We start from the raw sequence: 12,969 nt of genomic DNA on the forward strand, positions 1-12,969 counted from the left end.
TTGAAAGTGTGTAGTGGATGCATCCAAGTGTGTATGTGCAAACTGCATGACTGTACATGTATAGAGACCAAAGAAGAATGTTGGGTGTCCTCTATTCTTCTATATTGTTTCTTTAAGACAGAGTCTTGCTGGCATGGTGGCACACTCCTTTAACCCTAGTACTCAGGAAACCGAGGTAGGAGAATCAGCAAAAAGTTCGAGGCCAGCCTGAGACTACATTGTGAATTGTAAGTCAGCCTGGGCTAGAGTGAGACCCTACTTTAGAAACAAAAAAATCTCTGAACTTCTTACTGTTTTGTTGGTTAGACTGGTTGACCAGCAAGCTCCAATAATCCTTCATTGTGTCTGCCTCCCCCCTTACTGGGGTTACAGGTGTGTGTGACCACACCCAGCTTTTTACATGGGTGCTGGTTTTTATGGTTGGGCCATAAAAAGTATGATGCTAACATAAAAACACGTACAAATCAATGTAGCAAGGTAGAAGGTCCAGACATAAACCCAGGCAGCCACAGCTACCTGATTTTTGGCAAAAATACTCATTAGAGAGAAGACATCCTCTTTAACAAATGATGTTGGGAAAACTGTATATGAACATGCAGAAGAATGAAACTAGGTACTTACCTCTTACCATGTACAAAAAATCAATTCCAACAACAACAACAAAAAAATCAATTCCAAATGGATCAAAGACCTTAACGTAAGTCCTGAAACTGCTAGAGGAAAAAGCAGAGAAAACTTAATAGGTGAGAACTTTCTGAATAAGACTCTGGTTATTCTGGAAATAAGGGACATCATAAAATTATAGTTTCTATATAGTAAAGAAAACAGCTAGCTAAGTGAAGAGACAGTCTACAGGATGGGAGAAAACTTTTGACAGCTAGACATCTGACAGTAGATTATCATTTATAAAATACAAAAACCTAAACACTATGAACACAAATAGCCCAATCAAAACATGGGCTAAGATGCAACACATACACAAATATTTTTTTAAGTTACTCATTGAACTCGGGAAGCAGAGGTAGGAGAATTGCTTTGAATTCAAGGCCACCTTGAAACTATATAGTTAGTGAATTTCAGGTCAGCCTGGACTAGAGTGAGACCCTACCAAAAAAAGAAAAAAATGTTATTCATTGGAGAGCCAGAGATAGCCCAGCAGTTAAGGTGCTGGCTTACAAAGCCTAAAGGCCTGGGTTAATTCAAAACCATATGCACAGAGTGGCACATGCATCTGGAGTTCATTTGCAGCATGCCCTCTCTTTCTTCATTTTCTTTCCTTGCAAATAAACACAAATATTTTAAAAATTATTCATATGAGATCACTCTGATTGTTTTAAGTATTTTATTTCCTAGAGAAAGAAAGAATGAATAGGCATGCCAGGGTCCCTAGTCACTGCAAACAAACTCCACATGTATGTACCAGTTTGTACGTCTGGCTTATATGGGTACTGAGGAATTGAACCTAGGCTTTGCAGGCAAGCACATTAACTGCTAAACCATCTCTCCAGCTCATACGTGATCTATTTTAGTGAAAGTTCCATGGGCTTCCAAGAAGTGTGTGTATTTTGCTGTGTTTGGATAGAATGTTCTGTACATGTCATTTAATTTAGATGTTTATTTTTTGCTTGGCTTTATTATAGCATTATCTTTCTTTTCTTTTTTTCTTTGTTTGGTTTTTCTAGGTAGGGTCTTGCTGTAACTTAGGCTGACCTGGAATTCACTGTGTAGTCTCAGGGTAGCCTTGAACTCATGATCATCATCCTACATCTGCCTCTGAAGTACTGGGATTAAAGGGATGTACCACCACACCTGGCTGGCACTATTTATTTATTTATTTATTTTTGTATTTTATTTTTTTCTTTATTTGAGAGAAAGGGAGAGAGAGAAAGAATATGGGTGCACCAGGGCCTCCAGCCACTGCAAATGAACTCTAGATGCATGTGCCACCTTGTGCATCTGGCTTAAGTGGGTCATGGAGAATTGAACTGAGATCCTTTGCCTTTGTAGGTAAGTGCCTTAACTGCTAAGCCATCTCCAGCCCTATTTATTTATTTTTTGAGATAGGGACTTATGTAGCCCAGGCTGGCCTTGAGCTCACTGAGTAGCCATGGATGACTTTGTCATGATATATCAATTTTTTTTTCAAGATAGGGTCTCTCTGTAACCAAGGCTGACTTGGAATTCACTCTGTATTCTCAGGGTAGCCTCGAACTCACGGTGATCCTCCTACCTCTGCCTCCCCGGTGCAGGGATTAAAGGCTTGTGCCACTACGTCTGGCTTTGTCATTATATTTTATTTTCATTCATTCTCCCTTAGTTCCTTCCTTGTACTCTGCCAACCTGGAACTCGCTCTGTAGTTCCAGGCTGGCCTTGAACTCATAGTGATCCTCCTACCTCTACCTCCCAAGTGCTTGTATTAAATGCTTTATCATTTGTATTCCATTACCTCTCTTTTTACTCTTTCGAGACTTCTTTCTTCCCTCTCATGATCCCTTTTCTAGTTTCATGGCCTAAATACACACATGCACACACACTCATATATGAGCACACATACATAGCCAGGCATGGTGGCGCATACCTTTAATCCCAGCACTCAGGAGGCAGAGGTAGGAGGATTGCCATGAGTTTAAAGCCACCCTGAGTCTACATAGTAAATTCCAGGTTAGCCTGAGCTACAGTGAAACCCTACCTCAGAAAAAAAGAAAAACACAAAACAAAACAAAAAGCATAAGCACATATACATCTGTAATTTTAAGCCTATGTTCCACAGGTAACAGAAAATGTGTTTTTTGAGTTTGACTTATTTTGCTTAACAGTTGTATCTGCTTTGCAATAATTAGTGTAATTTTGTTCTTCTTTATGGTTTAATAAGACTATTTTGTATCTAATACCACTTTTTAATTTTTTTTTTTTTTTTTGAGGTAGAGTCTTGCTGTAGCTCAGGCAGACCTGGAATTCACTATGTAGTCTCAGGGTGGCCTCAAACTCACGGCGATCCTCCCACTTTTTTTTTTTTTTTTTTTTTTTTTTGAGGCAAAGTCTCACTCTATCCCAGGCTGATCTTGACCTCACTTTTTAGTCCAGGCTGGCCTCAAACTTATTGCAATCCTTCTATTTCAACCTCCAGAATGCTGGGATTCAAGACATGAACCACCATGCTCAGTTTATACAACATTTGTTTTTAGTTTATACAACCTTTTGTTTCTTTGTTCATCTGTTGATGGAGGCCTAAGCTTTTATGAGTAGTGCAGCCATAAACATGTATATGCTAGTATCTATGTGTGTGAACTTTTGGTCATTTGACTATAAAATAACTTTCTCTAAGTTCATTTTGGTATACAGAAAAGCACTATATATATATAGATATAATTTATTTGAGAGAAAGAGGTGGAGAGAGAAAATGGGTGCACCAGGGCCTCCAGCCACTCCAAGCGAACTCCAGATGCACACGTCTGCTGCAGCTGGCTTTTGTGGTCCTGGGGAATTGAACCAGGGTTCTTTGGCTTTGTAGGCAAATGCCTTAACTGCTAAGCCATCTCTATTATGTAGAATGTAGAACACTTTTGAAGTATTTCTTGGTCATTTGTATTTCTTCTTTTGAGAATTCTATATTTAGCTCACTAGACCAATTATTTATTATTTATTTATTTACTAGAGACAGAGAGAGAGAGAGAGAGAGAGAGAGAGAGAGAGAGAGAATGGGCACACCAGGGCCTCCAGCCACTGCAAACAAACTCCAGATGTATGTGCCATCATGTGCATCTGGCTCATATGGGACCTGGAGAATCAAACTTGGGTCCTTTTGACTTGCAGGCATCGCTAGAGCAATTATTGACTGATTTGCTTTTTTGTTGGTTAGTTTTTGCAGTTTTTTAATATTGCAAGTATTAATTTCATATCTGATGTGTAGTAAACAAAGAACTCCCCTCCCCACCCCCCATTCTCTAGGCTGCCTCTTTACTCTGGTGGTTGTTTTCTTTGCTGAACTTTTTAATTTTGATACCATTTGTTAGTTTGGGATTATTACTTATACTACTGGACTCCTTTACACAAAGCCCTTTCATTTTCTTTTTTTTTCTTCTTTTTTTCCAGATTGGGTCTCGCTGTAGGCCAAAACTCTTTCTTATACTTGCTTGCATCCTGAAGTGTATCTTTGTTTTCCTCTAGCTATCTCAAAAAGTTTCAAGTCTTACATTAAGATCTTTGATCCATTTTAAATTGATTAATGTGCAAGTGAGGAATAAGGATCTAGTTTGTCCCTCTGCATGTGAAAACCCAATTTTCCCTGCACATTTTTCTTTCTTTTTTATTTTTATTATTTATTATTGACAACTTCCATAATTATAGACAATAACCCATGATAATTCTCCCCCCCTGCCACATTCCCTTTACAACTCCACTGTCCATCATATCCCCTTCTTTCATATCCCTATCAGTCAGTCTTTTATTTTTTCCTCCTATTATAGTGGTCTTGTGTAAATAGTGCTACAAGGTCATGGATATCCAGGGCTTTTTTAATTTTATTTACTTTTATTTTGTCAGCTAGGTCATATGGTCAATCTATTTTTAGCTGTCTCAGAAACCTCCACACTGATTTCCACAGTGACTATACCAGATTACATTCCCACCAACAGTGTAGAAAGGTTCCTCTTTTTTCCACATCCTTGCCAGCATTTATTGTCATCGTTTTCTTGATGGTAGCCATTCTGACAGGAGTAAGAAGTAGTTTTATTTATTTTATTTTATTTTGTTTTTTCAAGGTAGGGTCTCGTTGTAGCCCAGGCTTACCTGGAATTCACTGTGTAGTCTTAGGGTAGCCTTGAATTTATGGCGATCCTCCAACCTCTGTCTCCCAAGTGCTGGGATTAAATGTGTGTGCCACCACGCCTTGCTTCAAAGTAGTTTTAATTTGCATTTCCTTGATAACTAAGGATGTAGAACATCTTTTAGATATTTATATGCCATCTGTATTTCTTCTTTTGAGAACTATTTAATTCCATATCCCCCCCCCCCCTTTTTTTTCAAAGTAGGGTCTCAGTCTAGCTCAGGCTGACCTGGAATTCACTATGTAGTCTGAGGGTGGCCTCGAACTCACGGTGATCCTCCTACCTCTTGTCTCCTGAGTGCTGGGATTAAAGGTGTGCACAACCATGCCCAGCTCCATATCCCATTTTTAACATGGGGTTGTTTCATTTCTTTTTTTTTTTTAATTTTTTTATTAGCATTTTCCATGATTATAAAAAAAATCTCATGGTAATTTCCCCCCACACACACTTTCCCCTTTGTCATTTCTTATTTAGTTTTTTCCATTCTTTACATATTCTGGATATTAATCCTCTGTCAGATGTGTAGCTGGCAAAGATTTTTCTTCCATTCTGTAGGTTGTTTCTTTGCTGTATTCACAGTATACTTTGTTGTATAAAAAGCTTTGTGATTTCATAAGGTCCCAGTGGTTGTTTAGTGGTTTTATTTCCTGAGCAACTGGGGTTATATTCAGAAGGTTATTGCCTAAGCCAAGGTGTTGATAGGTTCCCCTACTTTTTTCTTCAGCAATTTCCAAGGTTCAGGTTTGATATTAAGGTCTTTGATCCATTTGGACTTAATTTTTATGCATGGAAAGAGATGAGGCTCTATTTTCATTCTACAGATGCATATCCCATTTTCCCAACACCACTTGTTGAAGAGGCAATATTTTCTCTAATGAGTATTTTCACCATTTTTGTTGAAGATCAGGTGGCTATAGCTGCCCAGACTTATATCCGGGTCCTCTATTCTGTTCCATTGATTTACGTGCCTGTTTTTGTGCCAGTACCATGCTGTTTTTGTTACTATGGCTCTGTAGTATAGGTTAAAATCAGGCATTGGTGATGCCACCAGCCTTATTTTTGTTGCTCAAAATTGTTATGGATATTCGAGGTTTTTTTAATGCATTCAAATGAATTTTAGGATTGTTTTTTCTATTTCTGTGAAGGATGGTGTTGGGATTTTAATGGGGATTGCATTAAATGTGTACATTGCTTTTGTTAAGATTGACATTTTCACAATATTGATTCTTCTAGTCCAAGAACATGGAATTTTTTGTTCATTTCCTAGTGTCTTTGACAACTTCTGTTTTGAATATTTTAAAGTTTTCATTGTAGAGTTCCCTCACTTCCTTAGTTAGGTTTATTCTAAGGCACTTTATTTAATTATTTATTGACGCAGTTGTAAATGGGATTGATTCCCTGATTTCTCCTTTGCATGTTTGTTGTTAGTATATAGGAATGCTATTGATTTCTGTGTGATTATTTTGTTGGTTGTGTGTCTCTTGGCTAACTGCTATAGCTAAGACTTCCAATACTATATTAAATAAAAGGGGGCAGTGGACACCCTTGTCTCATTCTTGATTTTAATAGAAAAGTTTCAAGTTATTCTCCATTTACTATTATGTTGGCTGTAGGTTTGTCATAAATAACCTTTATTATGTTAAAGCATGATTTTTCCATTCCTAGTTTCTGTAGGACTTTGATCATGAAGGGATGTTGTATTTTGTCAAATACCTTTTCTGCATCTATCTCGATGATGATGTGGTTTTCCCTAAAGTATATTTATATAGTGTATAACATTTATCAATTCATCCCTGCATCTCTGGGATAAAACCTACTTGGTCAGGGTGATGTTTTTGATACAGTTTTATATCCTGTTTACCATTATTTTGTTGAGAAATTTTTTTTGTGTTTTTGAGGAAGGGTCTTGCTGTAGCCCAGGCTGACCTGGATTTCAATATTTAGTCTCAGGGTGGCCTTGAACTCACAGTGATCATCCTACGTATGCCTCCTGAGTGCTGAGATTAAAGGTATGCATCACCACGCCTGGCCTTATTATTGAGAATTTTTGCATCTGTGTTCATAAGGGAGATTGTGGTCTGTGATCAGATAGAGTGAAAGGAAATTATTTCAATTTTCCTGTATTAGGATTTGCTTTGTGTCCTAATATATGGTTTATTTTAGTGAATGTTCCCTGTGCTGCTGAAAAGAATGTGTACTCTGCAGCATTTGAATGGAATGTCCTCTTGATATCTGTTAGGTCCACCTGTTCTGTGACCTCATTAATTCAGATGCATCTATTTATTTTTTACCAGGATGAACTGTCAATTGCTGCAAGTGTGGTGTTAAAGTCATCCATTACAACTGTGTTTGTTATCTGTGACCTTAGTTCTAATAGTGTTTGTTTGATGAAATTGGGAGGCCCCACGTTAGGTGCATATATGTTTAGGATTGTAATGTCCTCCTGTTGGAGTGTGCCCTTAATGAATATAACGTAACCTTCCTTGTCTTTCCTAGCTAATGTTGGTCTGAAGTCTGCCCCCCTGTCAAATACACACACACACACACACACACACACACACACTCACATTGGTTTTCTGAGGTAGGGTTTCACACTAGCCCAGGCTGACCTCTCAGAGTGGCCTCGAACTTGCTGCAATCCACGTACCTCTGCCTCTCAAGTGCTGGTATTAAAGGCATGCATTCCTGGGATTTTGATGGAGATTGCCTTGAATCTATTGATTGATGTCAGTATTATAGCCATTTTCACTTTAATTTTACCAGTCCATTGGAGTTGTTTCCATCTTATAGTCTCTTTAGTTTCTTTTTTCTTTTGTAGGTAGGGTCTCACTCTAGTCCAGGCTGACCTGGAACTCAATATGTAGTCTCAGGGTGGCCTCGAACTTGCTGCAATCCACCTACCTCTGCCTCTCAAGTGCTGGTATTAAAGGCATGCACCACCACACCCAGCTAGTTTCTTTTTTTTTTTTTTTTAATTCAGTCTTTCTTTAGTTTTAATTACAGAAGTCTTTTACCACCTTGGTTAGGTTTATTTCTTGGTATTTTATTTTTAATATTTTATATTTATTTATTTGACAGAAAAAGAGGGGGAGAGAGAAAATGGGCACACCAGGGCCTCCAATACTGCAAACAAACTCCAGACATGTGTGCCCCTTGTGCATCTGGCTAACATGGGTCCTGGGAAATCAGACCTGGGTCCTTTGGCTTTGCAGGCAAATGCCTTAACCTCTAAGCCATCCCTCCAGCCCGGTATTTTATTTTTAATGGAGCCATTGTAAATGGAATTCCCCCCCCCCCCCACATTCTTTCTATGCATGTTCAACATTGGTATGTAGAAAAGCTACTGGGTTTTGTATGTTGGCTTTGTGTCCTATCAGGTTGTTGAAAATGTTTATCAGGACTGCGAGTTTTCTGGTGAACTCTTTAGGGACCTTTAAATATAGGCTGATATAATCTATAAATAGTAATAATTTGATTTTTCCAATCCTATTTTTATTCCTTAAATTTCTTTCTCTTGTCTTAATGCTATAGCTAAGACTGAGCATTATATTGAATAAGAGTGGAGAAAATTCTTACTCTTACCTCATTCCAGATTTTAGAGAATGTGCTCTTGGGTTTTCTATGTTTAGTATAATGTTGGTGATATCCTTGTCTTACATAACCTTTTTATGTTGAACTATATTTCTTCTATTCCTAGTTTGTTTTTTTTTTAGGGCTTTTAAAAACATTTATTTATTTATTTGAGATGGCTTATGTGGGTCCTGGGGAATTGAACTTGGGTCTTTTGGCTTTGTAGGCAAGCACCATAGTCATTAAGCCATTTCTCCAGCTCAGGCTTTTTGTTTTATCGTGAAAGGATGTTCAGTTTCATCAGAGACCTTTTCTGTATCAACTGAAATATTCATGTGATTTTCTTCCTTAAGTCTCCTATGAGTTCTGTTATAATTATTGGTTTGTATTTTTTATTATTAAATTGGAAAGTAAGTTTGTTTATGATTAAGTATTTCAACTATTGAAGTAAACTTTTCAATTCTTAAAGTTTTATTTAGAGCAATTTTTCTTTTGTTCTTATTTGCAGAAAGTATAAAAGATCGAAATCAACATACTGTGAATAAGCAGTATGAAAGAGAGAGGCAAAGACTGGCTACTGGAATAGAAGAACTCCGTGCTAAGCTGACGCAAATAGAAGCTGAGAATTCTGATTTGAAGGCCAATATGGCTCACAGAACTAGTCAGTTTCAGCTGATTCAAGAGGAGCTGCTAGAGAAAGCTTCCAACTCTAGCAAACTCGAAAATGAAGTAAGCTTGGAATTAGATAAGTATATTTACTAAATTTTATGGTAGAAAAGTGGTGTATTATGGTGTTTTGTAAAATTAAAGCCTAGGCTTACAAGGTTTTTGTTTTGGTTTGGTTTTTTGAGGTAGGGTCTCACTCTAGCCCAGGCTGACCTGGAATTCACTATGTATTCTCTCCTACCTCTGCCTCCTAAGTGGTGGGATTAAAGGCATATGCCACCATACCCAGCAACTTACAAGGTTTTTAGAAAGTGACACCTATATAAATTAGGAATTATCTTCTATTTTGTAATTAAATGCTGAACCATCTCCCCAGTCCCTAAGTAATAAATTCTGGGTTTTGTTTTGTTTTTCGAGGTAGGGTCTTGCTCTAGTCCAGGCTGACTACGTGGTCTCAGAGTGGCCTGGAATTTACAGTGATCCTGCTACCTCCCAAGTGCTGGGATTTAAAGGCATGTGTCACTATGCCCAGCTTAAGCTATAAACTCTTAAAGTTATATTTGGAAACATGTTTTAATTTATGTTAAAAGTAGGAAAATGGGGCTGGATAGATGGCTTAGTGGTTAAAGAACTTGCCTGTGAAGCCTAAAGACTCATGTATAACTCTCCAGGTCCCATGTAAGCCAGATGCAGAGTAATGCAAGCATGCAATGTCATACATGTACACAAGGGAGCACATGTGTCTGGAGTTCACTTGCAGTAGTTGGAGGCCCTGGCAAACCAATTCTCTTCATCTCTCTCTCTCTCCTGCCCCATATTAAAAGAGAAAAAAGGTCCATCTATTGGACTTGCCTCAAGAGAGAGAGAGAGAGAGAGAGAGAGAAAGAATGGATGTGCCAGTGCCTACAGCCACTGCAAAGAACTCCAGATGCATGTGCCACCTTATGCATCTGGCTTATGTGGGTCCCAGGGAATTGAACCAGGGTTCTTTGGCTTTGCAGGCAAATGCCTTAACCACTAAGCCATCCCTCCACCACCCCTACCCCCACCCCAGCCCAGTTTGTAAATTTATGTGGATTAAAGATTATTGACTTTTAAGTGGTTAAGGATATGATTTGGTCAGGAAAGTGCTAGTACAAGGGCCTGAGTTGGATCCCCAGCACCCACATAAAAAGCTGGGACTTGTGGTGTGTACCTGTAATCCTGTACTGGGGGCAGAGACAGAAAGATCCCTGAGGGTTGTTAGCTACATGGTCTAAGACAGTTAGTGATAACTGAACACTGCAGGTTCAGTAAGAGACCTAGTATCAAAAAATAAGGTGACATGCCTTTAAGACCTGACAGACCCTGTTCTTCTCCAAGCCCAACACCGTCCCTCTGCCTGGGATTTCCCCCCTGTTAGGTCTGTTCAGTCTTTTATCCCCCAGGGCCCTGGAATAGAGCTCCAAACTAAGCAAAGAAGGGTCTTGGTGGGAGGCTGCTGAGGAGGGACCTGTCCCCTTCCTGCCATTGGCATCCCATACCCATAACCTTCCATCTGGTCAGTGGTGCCTAGCCTCTAAAATTGCTCAAAGATATTGGCTTCATTTTGAGTTGTGTGAGCTTTAGGGACGTCAGCACACAACTGTGCTTCAGATAGAGCCTCGTTGGTCAGGATTGACCCCAGGGCCTGCCACTGAGTCCACTGTCACTGGATTTGCCAGCCTCCACAGGTCTTCAAGCTTCTCTTGGCCACCAGACCTCTCCTGATCTATGTCACCGTGCATCATCTCCCACCTATGCAGAGGAGAGGCTATGTATGGCCAGGGATGGGGTGTCCTCAAGAGTTTCAAAGTGGAAGAAAAAAAGAGTGCCAAAGTGAAGTCATCTCTTGGGGACAGTACTGTGCCTGGAACTTTGTGTTAGGGATTGTAATTTTATTTCCAATGCTGCTATATCCATCAACCACCAGAATTAAACAAACATGTGGGTTTTCTTTTTTTTTTTCCCCCCCCTTTTTTTCTATGAAAGAATTACTTTTGTGACAGCATGGAGTCTCAAATAGTGGGGAAAAAGAAACAACCAACAAGCCTGGTTCGCTCTTGATTTTCCCCTTTTTATTTTCCTTTTGATTAGCATGTATTAATTGTACATAAAAAATAAGGTGTAGAGCAACTGAAGAGAACATCAGACATTGACCTTTGTACACACACAAGATTATTCACTTTACACCCTAAATATCTATTACTATAATTTTGCCCAGTTTGCCTAGCTGCAGTGTATTTAAAGTTTGAAAAGAGAAGTATGTAGTTGATATTAGGATGCAAGTCATTACCTTTAAAAATTAATTATAATTTTTTTCAATATGTTTTCAGATGACAAAGAAATGTTCTCAACTTTTAACTCTAGAGAAACAACTGGAAGAGAAAATAGTTGCATATTCTTCTGTTGCTGCAAAAAATGCAGAGCTTGAACAGGAGCTTATGGTAAAATTCACACCTTAAAATTTTTATTTTTACTTATTTTTTTGAGGCAGAGTTTGGCTGTATAGCCTAGATTCTAGATGTGTGCCCCAATTTTAAGCAAACCTACTTTTTGTTTATTTATTTGCAAGCAGAGAGAGAGAATGGGTGCACTAGGGCCTGTAGCCACTGCAACTGAACTCTAGATATATGCACCACTTTGTGTATCTGGTGCTACGTGGGCACGGGGAATCGAACCTGGATTGTTAAGCTTGTCATGCAAGTGCCTTAACTGCTCAGCCATCTCTCCAGCCCAAATTTACTTTTTGTTGTAAATTTACTGTAACTTTTAGACACTTAACTTAGGTTGCATGTTTGTTTTCATATCATTGTTATATATTAAGTAGGAAATGACTTCCACTAAACTCTTTGGATCATTCCTTTTCCTTACTTATATTTTGTTAATTCGTTAATATAGCACTTTGAACCTAAAGTATGTCCAGTCATATAACCATTTACACAATCTTTTTTTTTTTTTCAAGGTAGGGTCCCACTCTGGCCCAGGCTGACCTGGAATTAACTGTGTAGTCTTAAGGTGGCCTCAAGGTCATGGAGATGCTCCTACCTCTGCCTCCAAATTCTGGGATTAAAGGCATGTGCCACCATTCGCAGCCCATTTAACAGTCTTAGTTCTGCCAATCCATGAGCATGAGAGGTCTTTTCATCTTACAGTGTCTTCTTCAGTTTTTTTTAAATAATTTTTTAATATTTGAGAGAGAGGATGGTCATGCCAGAGCCTCTTGCCACTGCATATGAACTTCAGATGCATGTTTCACTTTGTGCATCTGGCTTTATGTGGGTACTAGGGAATTGAACCCAGGCCAGCAGGCTTTGCAAGCAAGCACTTTAACCACTGAACCACCTCCCCAGTCCCTTCTTCAGTTTATTTATTCAGTGTTTTGTTTTTTAACACATGCATATATGTGTGTATGATGTTTGTATACGTGTTCATGTGTGTGAGTATGGGTGCATATGTGCCACAGTGAATATATTGAAGCCAGAGGAAAATTTTGGGTGTTGGTCGTCACCTACTTTGTTTGATGCTGAGTCTCATTCACTTCTGTGTTTGTCAGGCTAGGTGGTCTACAAGCTTCGAGAAAATTCTATTTCTCACCCCCATCTCATCATAGGCCTGCTGAGATTATAGCCTCCAGTTTTCCCTTTAAACCTGGGGATCTGAACACAGATTCCTTGCAGAGATCCAGAGCCTGTTAGCTAGGTTTGCTTCTAGATTTTAAAAATAAAAAAGGTCCTTTTGAAAATATTGGGAACAGGTTCTCCCCACCTGATTTTTTTTTTTCTCCATAAGTTATGGGTGTATAGAAAGCTGCTGATTTTTGTGTTTCTTTTGCATCCTGCTATTGATGAACATGTTTATCTTATGACGGTCTTTTATGTACAGGTT

The 12,969-nt window shown here is 38.8% G+C and overlaps 1 protein-coding gene across 3 annotated transcripts in view; it reads left to right on the top strand.

The window, feature by feature from the left end:
- Ccdc18 (coiled-coil domain containing 18) overlaps nucleotides 1–12,969 on the top strand; it is a 110,645-nt gene that overhangs the window by 45,330 nt on the left and 52,346 nt on the right. For all 3 annotated transcript variants that reach the window (XM_045138793.1, XM_045138794.1, XM_045138795.1), the window contains 2 exons: nucleotides 8,906–9,126; nucleotides 11,418–11,528. In XM_045138793.1, coding sequence (XP_044994728.1) covers nucleotides 8,906–9,126; nucleotides 11,418–11,528 — 332 coding nt within the window. The remainder of the gene's footprint in view (nucleotides 1–8,905; nucleotides 9,127–11,417; nucleotides 11,529–12,969) is intronic.

The sequence above is a fragment of the Jaculus jaculus genome, chromosome 19, assembly GCF_020740685.1.
Source record: "Jaculus jaculus isolate mJacJac1 chromosome 19, mJacJac1.mat.Y.cur, whole genome shotgun sequence".
Lineage (NCBI taxonomy): Eukaryota > Metazoa > Chordata > Mammalia > Rodentia > Dipodidae > Jaculus > Jaculus jaculus.